The sequence below is a fragment of the Falco cherrug genome, chromosome 9 (assembly GCF_023634085.1).
Source record: "Falco cherrug isolate bFalChe1 chromosome 9, bFalChe1.pri, whole genome shotgun sequence".
In the NCBI taxonomy this organism is placed as follows: Eukaryota; Metazoa; Chordata; class Aves; order Falconiformes; family Falconidae; genus Falco; species Falco cherrug.
In genome coordinates, this window is record NC_073705.1 from 28355731 (window position 1) to 28373087 (window position 17357).

General features: G+C 53.4%; 1 protein-coding gene across 2 annotated transcripts; it reads right to left on the reverse strand.

Annotated features, from left to right (window-relative positions):
* Window positions 1-8660: 8660 nt before the first annotated feature.
* FGF8 (fibroblast growth factor 8) lies at window positions 8661-17100 on the reverse strand. Of its 2 annotated transcripts, none has more exons than XM_055720817.1 (5): window positions 16889-17100; window positions 16755-16791; window positions 14511-14691; window positions 10116-10222; window positions 8661-9025 (listed from the first exon to the last, which is right to left on the reverse strand). In XM_055720817.1, the coding sequence occupies exons 1-5, from the start codon at window positions 16918-16920 to the stop codon at window positions 8738-8740; spliced, it is 645 nt and encodes a 214-aa protein (XP_055576792.1). In that variant the 5' UTR covers window positions 16921-17100; the 3' UTR covers window positions 8661-8737. The 2 variants fall into 2 exon arrangements, with proteins under 2 accessions (XP_055576792.1, XP_055576793.1); XM_055720818.1 differs by having other exon boundaries at window positions 14511-14658; window positions 16889-17031.
* Window positions 17101-17357: the final 257 nt, after the last annotated feature.

The window sequence follows — 17357 nt, forward strand, 5'->3', positions numbered from 1 at the left end:
ACCTTCTCTGTTATACAGAAAAGGTCTGGGCAGCCAGAGCTCACCCAACTCCGGCAGGTGAGAGGCACCCGTCACCACCTCCTGGAAGGATGCATTTAGCAACAGCTGAAGGGAAATGAGACCCGCAGAAGATGCACAGGCCAGGATTGCTGTATTCAGCCCAGTTAAATACACAAGCTGTGAATAAAACATTTGCTCACAGACCCGAGGAGTGGGAAGACTGAGTTGTTGGGTCTCCTGCAATACCCCAAACTTCTCACTTTTCCCTTCATAAGAATCGGTTTCTCCTCATGCAGACAGCAGGGACCAAATCCCAGGACGCAGAAGCTCACTGCACAGGTACTGCCCAGCACAGAGGGAGTCCCAGCCGCCACTCAGCCTCCCCAAAAGGCTGGCAAGGTAATCCCAATGCGGGAGAAAGCAGAGCTACTTCTAATAGGTATTTGATGAAATAAGCAACTCTGTCCCATTTGCACAAGGAATACAACTAATTACAGAAAACATGTGCAGTGCCAGGGTATGTGCTGGTGGGAATCTGGGATGACCAGACCTCCCATAAAAGGATGGCAAAGGTATGGTGCTGGGGGCAACCACATCTGCACTCAGAACCTTGTGGGAAGATGTTTGAAACATCTGCACGGGTCTCAGGTGCCCGTGTCCTGCAGAAGGCATCAGAACACAGCTTCAGAAACAGAGAGAGCTCAGGCTGCAGTGCCAGGGCCCTGGTAGGACCACAGGTCCCGAGTATCCTCAAAAGCATGAGGAGCACAGTGCTGTACTCTGTAAGGCGCTCACTCCTCATCCTGCACCACTCTGCTACCTGGCATCGTTGGAGTTTATATTTTACAAGGTCAACCTCTGCAGTGCGTCCTCTGTGTTTTCAAAGTCTTTCCCTAACAGGTGGCTGTCTCCCTCCTCCCCGTACATGCTACAGCTTGAATCAGCCACTTTGATCAGGGGGAAAATATCCCAGGGGAAAAAAAGCCCTTGATGTAGCACCAGCAATGTGTTCAAACCAACCTGCCAGTGCACAGCAAATAACCAGGGCCTGAAACAGCAGAAGGAAATGGATGAAGACCTGACCAGTGATCTTAAACAAAACCCTGCCTGAATATTGGGAATTCAAAGAGTATTTTATGGCTTTCATAGGGATACTCACATCTGCAGATGAGTCTGCATTGCCAACCAGGAGACACAGGCCAGTGTTCCAAGCTGCTCTGGAGGCATCTCCAGGCTTGTGTATGCTGATGGGAACTGCTCGCCCCATACAACCTCCCAGCTGGTTATGCAGATGGAAATGGCCCAAGTGATTTGTGGAAACATCTGAATATCCAAACTAATCTTTGCAGGTTTGCTGGCTGGAACACTAACTATGGAAGAGAGCTGGACACTGAGCAGTTCCCATCCATGGGGGGTCCATGAGTACAAGTGGTTGCCCTACAAACAGTGGTGGCCACCTACCTAGAGCAGGGTGCAGCGGCAGCACAGGCCTGGGGGGCTGCCAGTTCATCCTAACACACCCAATGACCCATGCTTTAAAGGATAGAAATCCTGGTCAGGACCTTGCCTGCTCGGCTGGTGTAGCAGAGCTCGAATGTTTGTCTGAGCCAGATGCGTTCGCAAAGTCTTGGCTTTAATGGAGTTTTATGAAACAGGTTGGCTCCTCCACTGCAGCCCCAACTGCTGAGAAATCAATCATTACCAGCAGTTAGGTGTCTGATGGTTAACAGCCTGAACCGAGGCCAAACTGGTTGTTAATTGGGCTAACAACTGATTTCAAGGGGTTGTTTTGCAGGGCCCAACAGTCCCGGCAATTGACTTGGAGTTGTAACTAGCAGCCGGGCGGCAATTAACAGAGCCGAGGGAAATTCACAGGCCATTACCAAAGGGCCGGGGCCCAGCTGGGCAGCTGCTTCTCATGGGGTGATGGGGAGTGCGGCCATGTCCCAGGGCCTGAGCAGGCAAGTACAGCCAGCACTCAAGGTCCCACCTCACATCTCAGCTGCCAAAATTTCCCTACTGATGCACAACCTGGGTCTCATCATCCTGCACTTCAGCTACTCCAGCAGCTTTTTTTGTTTGTTTTTGGGATGTTGCGATTGGATTATTTATTTTTTTTTATGTTTGCTACAAACTTCCACAGGGGCACCTTCCAGTCCTCCTTCAAATCCCTTCCCAGGACTCTCTTTTGCTGGGGTAGCAACTAGACCTGTGGTTAGGTCTGTCTTGCTATCTTACGCCACCTGCTACGGCTGACCATACAGAACAGCGTATCTTTGGGGCAAGAGCTGCCATTTACTCTTGTGAGCAGCTCATTAAAGAGGAGACTCCAGCCACCAAGATGTGCTACTACGGCAAAATAAGTTAGCAAAATAATCACAGCAAGAATGAGGCTGAGTTTTTCCTTCTTCTGTTACAAAAGCTTTAAGAGAGAGGGAAAAAATTAAAAAGACTATTGGCCGGAGAAGCCAGCCCAGAAGCAAGGACTCTTTGCAGCACCATGATTATGGCTGAAAGGGGTTACTCCGTGGCTGAACAGAAGACCTGAATGGGAGAAGGGGCACAGATCAGGTATCCACTGAACTGGGGAGGCTCTGGCATCCCTCACCATCCCGTTTCCAGTCCACAGCAATTGACAGCACAAGCTTAGCAAAGCAGTAGTACCTGGGCATAGCTGGAGTTGTTCTTCCCAACATAGCCAAGCCTTCTCCAATCTCTGAGCTGGGACTTTGCAACCACAGATTATATCTTGGTCATCACATCTGACAGCCTGGAGGGACATTCTGGTGCCACAGCCACTATGAGCATAGGAGAGATACTGCAAATTACACAAAGCCCAAGACCATCCCCTCGGCTCCCAGTACAGCTAATCTTAAGTGTGTTTCATTGCAGAGTAGCCAGGGCCATTTATCAGGTAATCTGGAGTAACGGCTGTAATCTGCAACCCGTCCACACGTGAGCCCTCTCTCATCCTCTAGTGACATAACACAGGGCCAGCGGGTGGGTGAGCAGCTTTGCTAGAGCCTGGCACTTTGACCCAGAAAGGCTGCAGGTTCCCGTTAACCAACTCACAAATATCCCTCCAGCATCTCACAAGAGCTTCGCTGGTGCACCAAACCATAACTGACGTATCTCTGCAGGCCCATGGCTTGTCAACACCAGAGGACACAGATTACATATCCTAACTCCAGCAGGAAGACAAACAGCAAACTTGGCTGTCAAAGGTCTTCTGCAGCAAAGCCACAGCAGTCACTCTAAACCACTTACCCCAGTCCTGGAGGGTACCCTCTGAACCCTGACCCCAGAGCAGAATGTGGTTGCAGCTCCTTGGTACCCTGCCTGGAAAGAGATTTCCAGGAGGACAGTTGGGGGGTGGCCCCGTTTCAAGGGGAGAGCTGTTACTGCCATAGGCGTGTATGGGGAGGGGGCAGAGATGCTGCAAATGGTAAGTGGGGTGGTAATGAGGAGCAGATGTGGAGGTGCTTGGAGCATCCCAGGTGCTACAGAAGTGCTAAGTGTTATTATCATGGCCAGGAAACAGGCTGTGAAAACCCATGGTAGTCCACATCCCCTCACTCTGTGCCTTCTCCAGGATCTGGAGCCAACTCTCCCCATCAGCCTTGGGAAAACAGGAGCCAGCTTGGAGGTTACTTCAGCTGCAGCCATGCTGGGAGCACCGCAGTCAGAGGAGCTGTGTGGAAAGGAGAGATGCACAGAGACCAAGGCTCAACAGGGGAGTTGGGTTTGGTCCACATGTGGCCGAGAAAACTTTGTGCCCTGTCACGGTGTGACAAGGTCCCCCAACAAGTGCAATTCAGTAGCAGTGTGGAGAGGTGTTTCCCTACATAAGACTCATTTTGTGGCCACCCTGCCCAAAGTTACCCATCTCATGAGCTCCTGGCCCTGGAGAGTCATTCCCTTGGGACAGCACTGAGCTCGTTTCTGCTCCACCCTGCACCCCCCTCCAGGATGCTCCTGTGGTGCTTGGATCCACAGCCAGGGCTTGCTGGCACCAAGCAGGGTGCAGGGCAGCACTGAGCCCTCCCCACCAGCAGGATGCGGCCTGCCAACAAGCCAGTTTGATTTGGAGCGGCTGTGTGAGAACAGAAATATGGGATCCCCCACTGAGCCCCTGAACATCTCGTTTCTGGCTATAAACCCTGTTCCAAGGAGGAGTCTTTAGAGAGCAGGGCTGAGATGATCCCAAACCGTAGCCATCCCCCGCCCCCTCCCCGAGAGGAATTGCTCTCACACAAATGAAACGTGTGTAATTAATGGGCAGGGGGCTGGACAGGTCCGAGATGAAAGCGTTTCCTGGACTTGTCCTTCATTTGCATGGTATCAGAAGCTGTTCAGAAGGTGTGACTTTTCCCACAGGGAGCCCTCAGCTCGGTGGCACAATAAAGCCAGGACTTCTTACCCAGAATTAATTAAAGGAGGGGGAGGGGGATGGCAGGGAGATGTTTGAAAGCTGAGCCTGATGCAATAAACAAACACCCCAGTCCCCCTTCCCAAGCTTCCAAGGGGGCCTGGGCAAGCTCCAACCCTGCCACAGCATCACGCAGCCCACCCTGCTCAGTGGGCACCCTTCCCTGAGCAGACCTCGTGGAAAAGTTGGGAGAGAAGAAGTGGGAGTGGAGACAACATATACCACAAGGTTTGGGGCTTGGTGCATCAAGCACTGATGCAGCTCCTGCTTAGACAGCACAGACCCCCTTTCTTGCCACTTTGATTTATTCCTGCCCGTCTACGGTTTCTCTGCCATAGCCACGTTTAACCTGAAAACTCTTCTCCCTGCCTGGCATTGCCCTTGTGGGTTCACCCCACATTTACTCCTTACCCTGCGTTGGCCGGCTGCACCAGCCGGGCTTCCCAGTCTCATCTTGCCGGACAAACCCTCCCAAATATCACTCAGCTTCAGCCTTGCTGCTGTGTCCAGATGGCATTGCACAGCAAAGTCCTGTACAGGCAGGGACAAGCATGCACCACTGCTTGGAGCTCAGGATGGGGCACTCATCCCTGTACCAACAGCCAGGGCAGTACAGCTCCTCGCCTGCTTCATCTGCCACGTCCCTCCAGCCAGCTGGTGGCAGCGAGGGGACCGCAGGGTGACACTGTGATTGGCAGCACTAGGGACAGGCACATCCCTGTCACAAGGACTTTGCTAGCTCAGAGCAGGAGTTTCTGCCCAAAACACCCATGCTAAAGGCATAAGTTGATGGAAGCAAACAGCCACCTCCAACACATTCCATCCCCAGTGGTCTCCTGGGTCCAGCCCCAGCTCAGCATCCCACAGTCCCCGGAGCCTTTGGGCTGGCTTCGACTCCCAAGCTTGGTTCACACACCTGTTAGTGATGGAGGAGAAAAGAACAGTTCCAGATTCCTGGGCTGATGATTGACCCTGTGTATTCAACCAGCAGCCAGGGTTTCTGCATCCCTGGAGGAACAGCAGGTACCACTGGGGACTGTCCCCTGCATGGGTGGTGGGAGCTACCACCCCAGAAGGACCACACGCTGAGGACCCTGTGGGCCCAGGTCACCAGGAAGAGCATGAGCTGCTCCAACCATGCCAGGGACCAAGTAGTATCAGTGCAGAGACAGGGTATGAGGAACCATTAATTAATGCACTTACTCATTAACTAACTAGCAGTAGGCTCTTTAATCTTCCAAGCAAAGGCAAAACATTTGCTGGCTGGAAGCTGAAGCTGGACAAATTCAAGCAATAAACAAAGCCCCAAGTTGTAGTGCTCCTAGACAACATGGCCACTCAAAAGCCCTTTAATGAAAAGGGGCTAATTAACCACAGACCAAGCAAGCTGGAAAAGCAGGGGTCCCTTCCCAGGAGTCAGGCCTGGGTGCCTTTCACAAAGGCAGGCTGTGGCAGAGCAGATGACAAGGGTTAGGAACGGTGTGTGGTACAGAACTGTGCAAGGACACAGGGGTGTCCATTCCTGGCTCAAACCCCCAGGGTGGTGGGTGCCCCCTGCTCCAACCCTCGGCCGCATCCCGGGATGGCAGAAAGCGGGGAACAGCCTTACTGGAGGCTGAGCACCCATACCATGCCCTTTGCTGTCATTGCTGTCCCTGGGGGACAGATAACAAGGGAGGAGTCCTGCCCCTCTGCTATCCTCACCTGGAGCAGACGGTGGAGCACCAATTCACCCAGATTCACAAAGCCATTAGGAAAAGTAATTGGACAAATTAATGAAAGAAAAGCAACCATTAAGGACTATCAGACACCATCTCTGCCTGAGGAAAGGCCAGGAACTATTCACTTTTAGTTGCTGTAATCTGGAAACCACAATGTGGGCTTGTGGCAGCTCTGTGGGCTCCAGGCTTCTGCAGCCCTGGGGTCCCTCCCGGGACAGCGGCCAAATGCCACCCGCACAAACGTCACCCATGACCTCCGCGTGACAGCGGCGACGCTCAGATGCAGAGCATGGCTGAGCCCTCAGCCTCTGAGTTTCCTTCCTTTAAATTAACGATATATGTTGACAGCTCAGCCCAGGCCATGGCATCAGCTGGGGGATGGCTCATCCTCGCACTCCGTGGACAAAGGACACCCTGAGCATGAAGCAGTGTCGCAGGCACCCCACGAGGATGGCGGCACCAGCAATGGTGAGACTCACGTTGCAAGGCTGCTCCATCTCTGCAATATATTTTTTTTTACATATACAATTCTAGTCTCGCATCTTTCCATATCTGAGACCACTCGATGTATGAATCTCCCCATCAGCTCCTGTGAGCAAGACCCAGCACCTCAGCAGAGCTGAGTATCACAAAAGGTGGAGACCCAACAGCCCGTTTTTCACAGACATCAAGCTCACCCAGAGCAGAGAGGAGCAGACACCAGCTTTCTCTTTTGGAAAACCTCCTCCCATGCTTAAAAACAGTGCAATGGAGCCTTGACCACCATGTCCCCATTCAGCCTGCAACGGGCCTGTCCCCACAGGACAAAGAGGTGGCATCTGCCCATTAAACCTGGAATTTAGTGCAAGGAAAAACCATGATTTCCACAAGACTCATCTGGATCCAGGATCCTGGTGTCATCCTCCCGCTTCCCATGTCTGTTCCCTTGGGAAGGGGCTTGTGCCAAGCAGCAGCCTCAGCCTCATTCAGCACCTCACCATCCTCCTTTGCCCCTCTCCAACTCGACACTTCAGTGCCCCAGCCCCTCCCTGGAAAGCATCAGGCTCAGTTAGACTAATACAAATTTTTAATGCACATATTAAATAAATATTTCAATCATTTCATATTCAATTTGTACACAACCAAAACAAAACAAAAATCCTCAAGGAAACAGAAAAAAAACAAACAATCAAAAAAGACTGGAGGAAAAGTCACCCCTGGTTCTGGCTCCTATCCAGTGTCTTTGTTTGCCCACCCTGTGAAGAATAATTGCTTTAACCCTCTGGAGAGAGTTGCAGTCCCAGGGCAGCATGCACATAGCAGGACTGGCTGGGGATGTTCACTCAAGAGATTTAACATTTCCTTTAGTTTGTTTTTTTTTCTAAACAGAAAATTGGGCTACTGTCAACACAGAAATTTTGGAAGAAAACCTCTCCTTTCCTAGGAGGACAAGGACAGCAGTGGTTTTTTATTGAAAAGCAAACCTGGAAGAAATGGTTGACAATGGAAGTGCCAACCACAAACTGAATATTATGACAAAACCAGCCCAAAATGGCTCCACAGTAATTTGTAAACTTTTTTAATCTTATGGATGAAAACTTCCATCTGATAAAAAATATAGACAGGAAAAAAATATCAATTTTTGGTGAGAAGTTCACATTTTCCACATGGAAAAAAAAGAAAATACCAGTTACCAGCCCACTCCATGGCAGCCGTCGCCCACTGCCTCACCTTAGTAGTTTAAAACAAACCAAATGCCAAAGATGCTCTTGTGGGTAAGAGGTACCAAGTCAGTTCAGGACTTTCTCTGGGGTGTCCATCACCCCTGTCCCCTCCTGAGAAAAAAAAGTAAGTTGGGAGCTGTGAAGCCAGCAGCGTTTTCAGAAGGATGCAAGCAGCTTCCAGCAAGCCCTCGCTCAGCTGAAGAAGCAGGCGCATCTGAGGAAGGAAAGCATCCAGTGGTCCTCAGCCCAGGTGTTGTCGCAGCCAGCCCCCACATGCAGTGCCCACACATCACTCAGCTGCAAAACCCACCTGGGAGGCCTCCAACCATCTCTGAAATAATCCCCTCCCCTTAATTGTTTTTCAACCTCTTCATCTTCTCTGGTGTTAATTCAGTTCATTTAAGTAGCACATCACTCCCAGTTTTGGATTTCCTTTTTTTTTTTTTTTTGCTTGTTTGTTTTAAATGATAATTCTTTTCCCCTCCTTTTCCCCTCCTTTCCCCCTAGAGCTACAAAAAAAAAAAAAATTACAAAATAAAGCACGACCCCAAACGGACTAGAACATTTCTAAGTGAAGGGTTCTTCCCCTTTCACCAGTCTTTGAACATTTCATTTCTTTTAAAGCTGGAGTACAAAAATAGAGCCTCTCTCTTCTTTCTCTCTCTTTTTTTCTTTTTTTTTTTCTTTTTTTTTTTTGTAAAAACCAAACACCCCCCCCCCCCAAATTATCAACTAGAGCAGGTAACTTTTTTTATCCCCCCCCTACCCCCCCCTTTTTTTTTTTATTTAATACCCATATGGGAAAGTCTCTACATATAGTCCACCCAGCTCAGAGGACAGTCCTCCAGGAGAGGTGCAGGGCAGGGCGGGCAGAGGCAGGCACATCAAGGGCCCACCCTGGAGCTGGAGTTTCTAGTCCTTTTACTTCTCCGGTTGAAGGGGTAGTTGAGGAACTCAAAGCGTCTGTGGGGCTCGGTGGTCTGGTGGCCCTTGGGAAGCCTTTTCATGAAATGTACCTCCCGTTGGTGCTGGCGGGTCTTAGAACCCTTGCGCGGGCGGCCCTTGCGGGTGAAGGCCATGTACCAGCCCTCATACTTGGCGTTCTGCAGCGCCGTGTAGTTGTTCTCCAGGACGATCTCCGTGAAGACACAGTCCTTGCCTTTGCCATTGCTCTGAGAGGGGACAGAGGAAGAGATTTAAGCAACGGGTGCTGGGTCAGAGGGCTGCTTCTCTCTACTGCAAACTGGGCTGGCTGATGCTGCAGCAGGGTTGCAGTGCCTGGGGGCAGCCAAGGGCTCACTTTTCCCACCTCTTCTCCTACAGGTCAGAATTGCCCAGAATCTGCTTTTCCTTAGAAAGCTGTGGGGACCAGGCATCGCGGCATGGACAGACGCTGCTCATTGTGGCTCACATCCCCAGTGTGATGTCAGCCCTGGGCTGTAAGCCCCAGTGCAGCTTGTCCCAGCCTCCACTTCCACTGCAGCCAGAAGGGGATTTTTGCCTGCTCCCATCCTGCCCCCATCCATATCAGAGGCTGGATTGCCTCAGCAGCATCACCATGAGCAAACTGTCCATCTCAGTGGCAATTCACACACCCATCCTACCCTCACTGGGGTCTTTAATATAGGATGGGCATCAAGGGGCAGGAGTGGTAATGTGGGGTCTGTAGGGATGCTGCCCATGGACACAGGTAGCAGGGAGCACAGGGCAGCTGGGGGCTGAGCCCCTCCCCGTAACAGCCAGCAGCAGGACCAGGGAGGTGACCCGAATCAGCCAGCCCCAGGGAAGGAGCTGCCATGGAAAATCCTCCCAAACAATCACTGTCCCAGTGGGATTTTGCACATCCACCCGCCTCTGCCCCCGAGGAGGGTGCATGAGGCTCTGGAGGGAGGGCGTGACTAACCCGTGCGCGGCAGGCCAGGCCTTGGGGCCAGCCCCACGGAGCATCTTAACATTCCTGGCACTTGTACCATGTAATTGGGGAGAATAGCCCAGCAATCCGCCTATTTGTTCGGGGAGATACAAGGAATGCGCCCCACACGGCACCCGCCTGCCTTCCTTGCTCCACGCCTTGCCTCCTGCCACCCGGGCTGCAGGATGGCTCATCCCCCTGTCCTCCAAAAGGCTGGGCTCGCGGAGCTCTGGGGACCCCCACCTCACCTCCCCATCCCCACTAATGGGCTCTGTATTGGGTAAGAGCTCCTCTCTTGGCAACCCCCACTCAGCACCCACACCACTTCCCTGGCTTGCCCAGCACCCTACCTTGCCGATCAGCTTCCCCTTCTTGTTCATGCAGATGTAGAAACCTGTGGCTGCCCCCTTGATGCGCACACGGCTCCCGAAGGTGTCCGTCTCCACGATGAGCTTGGCTGGGGAGAGCAACAGGAAAGAGAGATGGAGGTCAGAGACGGAGGCTCCGGGATGAGGCAGGCACGGGGATGGAAACCCCAGCAATGCACCGTGGTGCTGGGCACTGCAGGCACATGCTCTCTGGTGACTGGGCCACAGAGCCCTAAGATCAGGGCATGAGGTTAAAAGCCTGCCTCAGTCCCTCTACCCTGCCACTGTGTCCCTGCATGACCTTGGGCACATCCCTTTGCCACCCTGAGCTGTGCTGAAGGGGGAGTAGCTCCGCCTCACCCAGCTCCACAGGGCTCAGCAGTTTAGATGCTAGAGAAGCATCATGGAAGGGAGGCAGGGCAGTGAGCAGGGCACACGCCAGCCAGCGGAGAACAAGCCAGCTGTCCTGCAAACAGAGGCAGGTCTGGGCGAGCCTGCAGGCAGGCAGCAGGCAGGCACCCTCTGGAAGAGCACGGCGTGCTGCCAGCTGTCCCCAGCCCAGGGGACGCCGCTCTGTGTGTCTCTGTTGGGCCAGGGCTGCAGGAGGAGCAGTGACTTTGCAGCTGGCAGGGGAGGCGTGAAGGGTACGGCCATCCTTTTAATGCCTTTCACCTTTGCACGAGTCGAGAGGGCGTATTGATTTGGTCTCAGTTTTTTAATGGAGGCATCGATCGACTTCCGAAGGAGCTATGCAAATCGCTGGGTCGATGGGCCGCCTATAAATAGACCTGTCACCTTCCCTCCCTGCCTTCGCCCTGGGAACCCGAGCCCCAAAGCCCATCCATCCCCAGGGAAGGGGGAGGATGGGGACAGGACATCCTTCTCCCCAGCCCTGCAGCTGCTGTCCCAAGCACAAGCCCAGATGAATATGGTGGCTACCTGTTTGCACCTCAAAAGGGCTGTGCCAAGCACCAAAGATCTCCCCCATGGCACTGAAAAACCAGCCAGGACTGTCCCATCTCACCACCATCACCTCTTGCCCAGCATCAGCCCCTAGCACCGTAAGTGCAATTTGGCAAGGTAATTAGAGCACAGCCCATGAGCCTTCCAAGTGTCTAGCCTTGTTATGGGAATAAGCCCATTGATGCCCTGTTTCTCCTCTCCAATCTCTGCACAAGGGCTGCTTGGTTGCTCAGGACTGTGGCTCACCCTGGCTTGCACATTTCTACCCCAGGATGCTCAGCCATCGGCAAGCCCCAGCAAGAGCAACGGTGCAGCTGTGAAGCGGGTGGCTTTGCAAAACGATGCTCCGAATGGCAGAAGGAGGCTGTGGGCACACACACAAGCTAAAGCGAGCCTAAATCACCCTCTGGGCCAGGAGCAGACTGCTGCCTCTCTGTCTCCGTGATGCCCAGATCCTGCATCCCAGGCACTGCTGAGGTCAGCGGCACCAAGGGTGGGGGACAGGGAGTGGACAGTGCTGGCAGCAGCTGGGTTGAGCAATGGAAAGGGTGTCCCAAAATTTACTCAGGCCAACTGATTTGGCACTGCCGGGCCAGGCAGGCTTGAGGTACATACAGACACCCCATCTCCACACTTCCTCCTGCTAATATCATCCTGCAGCACTTCTCGTCCCCAAACTGCCCCATGCCCCCAGCCCCCTACCCCCAGCTGGGCACAGCCTGGACTATGAGAGCTGAAAAATTTGGGAAGAGCCACCTCCAGATTATGCCACCCCAGCACCAATGCCCAGAGCCTGGCACACACCCAGAATCCCCAAAACCAGCCACGAGAGCCACAGTACTCAGCAAAGGAAGCGCTGAGACAGTGATCCCCTATTTATCTATATTGGGGAAAGGGTGAGGAATTGATCTCTGAGGCAGTAAAAGGTTCGAGGAGAATTGATTTTTCTCTCAGAGAGATAGAAAAAGCGGGGAGGGAGGGAGGGACAGAGGAAGGAGGGAGGGAGCAGGGAGGCCTCGGCCCCAGTGAGCACAAAACCCCGCTTTAAAGATGCGCGTCACTTCACTTTTTTTTTTTTTTTTTTCTCTTCCCCCTCCAAAGGGCAGCTGTGATTTACAGCCGCTGGCCAGGTTGCCACCTCGCATGAGCCCAGCCAGCATGCTGCTCCAGCCCTGCCACCCGCAGAGGATGAGGACAACCTGTCCCCAAAGACCTCTGTCCCTAGACCCATGCAGGCAAGCCATGAACCCCACAAGCCCCAGCCCTGACCAGCAGAAAACCCTGGCACAGATGAAACCGGCAAGTTGGCAGGGATGCACGGCATCCCTGGCGGCTCGCGGGGTTCAGCCCCGGCTGCGGCCAGCAGCGCTTTGCTCGGTGGCAGGCACAGCCTGCGAGGGACGAGCCAGGCTGCACCGGCCGCCCGCCTTCCCTCAGAATTAAAAGAAGTCAATCAAATATTGACAATTAAGACAGATAACTGAAAACACCAGACTCGATGTTAAGTCGGCTGTAAAAATATCAACATGGGGAAAGGGGTCATCTGCAAAAATAAATCAACCCCTTTTACACACCCACCCCCCAAAAATGAGATTAAAAAAAAAAAAAAAAAAAAGCAGAAGGGAGGGCTCAGGAAGGGAGGCTCTTTGCTGCAAAAGTGGATTTCTAAATAATGATTTGGGGGAGTCCTTATTTTTGGTTTTCCCCTTTTTTGAGGGGAGGGGGAGCTTAACATTTTCAACTCTATTCTTTCACTTAAGTGACAGATTTATCCCGGTAAAATTATGTTTCATGCTCAAACTTTGAAGGGAAAGTGGCTACGTAAATGCTGAAAAAATGCAGCGAGACACACTTGATCCCCCAACTGGACTGCGAAGAGGAGAAAGTATTCAGGAAATGTTAAAAAAGGTGAAAGTAAGAAGCGTTTTAATAGTTCTTCCAGACATGGGGGCCTCCCTAGAGATTCATATAGAACAATCCTGAACCTCTATTTTAACATTTACAGACTTGCAACTCTTTTAAAACTTTACATCTGAAAAACTGCTTGTTCTCTTTCTGGTTTAGATCAGTCTTCATTTTCTTCCTTAGCTCTTCAAATGCTTAACCTTTTTTTATTACATTTTAATAGAGTTTTTCAAGCCACCACCAGTCCCCTCCTTCTGGCCTTATTTAAACCTGGTCATTATTTAAATATTCACTAACTGCTTTTTGAAATCCAGGCATTATAGGTCTAAAACAAGATGGGATTTTTTGCTTGGGAAATTAGCTAATGCCTTTTCAAGCCAGAGCTGCTCCAGGGTGGGAATAATTTATTTGGAAGATTAATGCTGGATGTATGGAATACCATATAGATGGAATCCACGCTGTGCTTGCACTGCTAAGGTCCAGCATGAAATTTTCAGCCAAACTAAAATGAAAAGAAAAAAAAAAAACAACCCACAAACAAAAACCCCCCAAACACCCACACCAGAAGGGGAAGGAAGAAAAAGTGTTTCTACTAATCTCCCCAAGCAAGAAAGGGAAATTGCAGCTAATACCAAAGAAAAACAGTTGTGATTCCTATGTACAACACACAGGAATACAGGCGCTTCCCTGATGCGGGTGCTGGATCTGGCCTCACGCAGCCAGCCCCCGGCAGTGCCGGGGCTCGCTGGCCCCACTGACCCCTGCGCAGCATTTGACCGTCCCAATGTGTCATTAGCGTACACGATCAAAGTATTTGGGCTTTGAGTGTCCCCAGTGGAGGGATCGGACCCCCTGCCCTAGGGAGGGGGGAGGTTTTGGGGAGGGGGTGCCAGGGCAATGGCAGAGGGGCCGTGGCACAGTGCAGGCTCTTGTGCCTGCAGAGTTCCCCCGCTTTGTCTCTGGAGACGCTGCAGCATCTTCACCCACAGCCAACTGCCTCGCTGAGCCTCTGCTCAGGGTTTGTTTTGAGGAAGGAGGGGCAGGGAAACGCCACTTTGGACAGTTCTAGTGTAGGGAAGGCTTCCAAAGCAGCCGTGTCCCCCTGCCACCCTCCACCCCCTTTTCTTTTTCAACTTTTCTCTCCATTTCTTTTCCAAAAGAAAGTCTCAGAAATTCCCAGCCCTGCAAAGGGCTGAAGTGACTGATGCTGCTCAGCACACTACAGCCCCAAGCCCTCCAAGTCAGGTGCAAACCAAGAATTAAAAAGAAGGGAGCAGAGCCCATCTTGCAAGAACCAGTCCCCTCCCTCAGCACAGGGAACCTGCCCTCACCTTGAATCACACAGCCGCTGATCGCTGACCCCTATGTTCTCCCTTTACAAGCCCCCACAAGCCGAACGATTTTAATGATTTCTGGCTAACAAACAGGACGGAAATCATCAATCGCTGCGCTGGGCTGCGAACACCTCCCCAGCTCCCCCACACACCCGCCCCCATTGCAAGTCCTTACCGTGCACATCCCCATCCTCTGCCATCGCATTGATTTTCTTGTTGTCCAAGATCTGCACATGTTTCCCACTGGTCCGGCTGTACAGCTGGTAGGTACGGACGAGCCGTCGGCTGAGCTGATCCGTCACCAGGCTCTGCTCCCTCACATGCTGTGTAAAATTAGGTGGGGACTGAACAGTTACCTTTAGGAAATTAAAAAATATACGACACACCATTATAATCTCTACTCCTCAGAGGAACGAACGGGCTGAGCAGAGATCGCCGGCCTCCAGCCAGGCTTTACAGGGAGGCACAGAGCCGGGACGGCAGTGGTACCTCTTGCGCCACCAAAGCCTCCCTGGGAGAAGGAGCATTAAGCTCCAGGACACAGCGACCAGAGCCCTTTACAGAGCCGTGCCAGCTCCAGACGTGCCCTAAGCAGAGATAGGCAGGTGACCCGGGAGCATGACAGGGCTCAGTGACCCCAGAGGCCTCCCTGGGACTCAGTGGGTCCCAGCTGGCACTGGGGTACCAAACATGGGCATCAAGGCTGGGAGGTGGAGGGGGTCTGGAGAGGGGCAGGAGGGCGCTGGGCTGCCCCCCAAAGGGGCTGACACACTCATCCCGCACCTTTCTCGCCTCTGCAGGAGCACACTACTGCTGCTGCTGGCCCGGACACGTACCCCAACAGCTGCCTTTCCTCTGGGTCCCAAGCTCTGCTCCCAAACACCCCACTTATTGACCTCTTTAAAAACAAAGTCCCCAGAGAAGGTAGAGCTATAAGGTGTAAAAATCATGAGAAAACCATGCCCCAGCTCAGGTATAGAGTGGCACAATCACCCAAGGATACACAGTTGCTGCCCATGTAAACCCGTCCCTCGCCCACAGCCAGATGTTCGGTGCCGGCAGAGGGGTGCCCATGCCCAGCACACCCGCTAGCCCCAGAGCCGCAGCTGAGCTCAGCCCCTCCAGACCTGACACTGTTGCTCCTGGGCTTTAAATGATTTTCATGAGCGGCCAAACCTGCTCCCCCCTCAGCCCTGGCTCACGAGCTTGCACAGAAGTCTTTTTTTCCCCCCTCGTCTCAAATCCCTCTTTTAAGTCTGGAAAGTTTCGCTGCTCCCTGACATTTATAAAGATGTATTCTGAGCAAATGTTAGGAGATAGCTCCTTTCAACATCAGAAGGCTGGGACTACCCCCTACCACCCCCACATCAAATGGGAAGATTTCCTCCCGTCTTCAACAACAACAACAGAAAAACCCAATAAAAGCAAAAGCCACTGCTCTTCCAAAGCTGGCTTTATGGAGATATCTCCCCTTGACAATGTCATCTCTCTCCCTCCGCTTCTGCCTGTGCATGTGTGTTTCCTATAGACGGGTTTTGGATAATGCAGCAGGATTCTCTCCCCAGCTCTGATGAGGGTACCATGTGGAGGAGAGGTCATTAGCCATGCTGCTATTTGGTCTCCATCTCATACTCCAAAATATTACAGCAATGTTTTTATACAACTGCACACTCCCAGCGCTTCGCTCCCTCCGCTTTTCGACTGGAAACTAGATTTTTATTTTTTCTTTTTTTTCCAGCCTTCCAGGAAAATTAAAAAAAGGGAGCTTAAAGGGCATTTTAAACAAAGCTTTTGCACCTGTGATCTCAGGGGGAAGGGGGGTTTCACCCCAGTTTGCAGGCACACTGCTCCCAGCGACCCGTGCCTGCTGGTATGCGGGTGTTGCACAAGCTCTGCCCAAGCTGTTTAATCTATTCATGACACTTCTGTCTCTGGCAGATACAAACCAGCGATGCTAAAGTCTGACAGTTTTAAGCTGAATCAAAACCTGCGCTTTTCAGTAAGGTTTTAGCGGCGTTTCTTTCCTCTTTTTTAATTCCGCTTTACTTTTTTTTTGGATGAAGCGGCATAGGAAAAAAACGCCGGACAAGAGGAACGGGGGTATATCCACAGTGCCATTCAGAGGCGGGGAGGGACGGGACCTAAAGCTGCTTAAAACTAACCCTGCGCGATTCGCTGGTACCCCGGGAACCCCCTGCCTCACAGCCCGAGCCCGCTGCACGTTATTTTGCAGCCCGGGGGGGGGGGGCTCCCCCCTCGGCCTCGGCTTTTTACAGCCGGGCGACTTTTGTCTCCTGGGTTTTAAAGTGTTCCTCCGTCCTCCCTCCCTCCCTGCCGAGCCCGGGGCGCTCGGCGGCGGCTGCGGGGCACCCCCCAGCCCCCGGGGACAAACAAAGCCGGGCGGGCAGCGGGCACTTACCTGGGCTTGCAGGCAGAGGACGAACAAGTGCATTAACCTGGGAGAGAAAGCAGGAGAAAGGTGTGAACCGGAGGGGGGGCGGGGAGGGGGGGGCTGCGGGCCCGGGGCAGAGGGCCGGGGCTGCCGGTACTCACACGTAGCTGAACAGCGAGGAGCAGGGGTCCATGGCGGGGCCGGTGCGGGGCCGGGAGCCCGGGGCCCGGCGGCGGCGGGGAGCGCCCGGGGGGGCGCGGCGCGGCGCTGCCTCGTCTCCTCGCCTCCTCTCGCCCTGCCGGCGCGTCCTCGCCCCGAGGAAAGGAGGGCACAAGCGGCTACAGAGGGGAAAGGCCCCCGCCCGCCCGCCCGCCCAGCCCCCGGGGCGCAGGGCCGGCGGCCCCCCGCCGCGGGGCACCCCCCGCCCCGCTCCGCTCCGCGGCCCCGCTGCCGCCCCGGGAGGCGGCGAGCCCGGCCCGTGGCCCCGGCGGCGGGGGCGGGCGCAGCCCCGGGGGCGACCGCCGTTACCGCAGGGGGAAGCCCGTCCGGACCGACGCCCCCTCGCCCCCCGACCCCCGGCCCGGCGGTACCTGCCCAGGCAGAGGGGGCGGCGGGCCAGGTGTCGCCTGG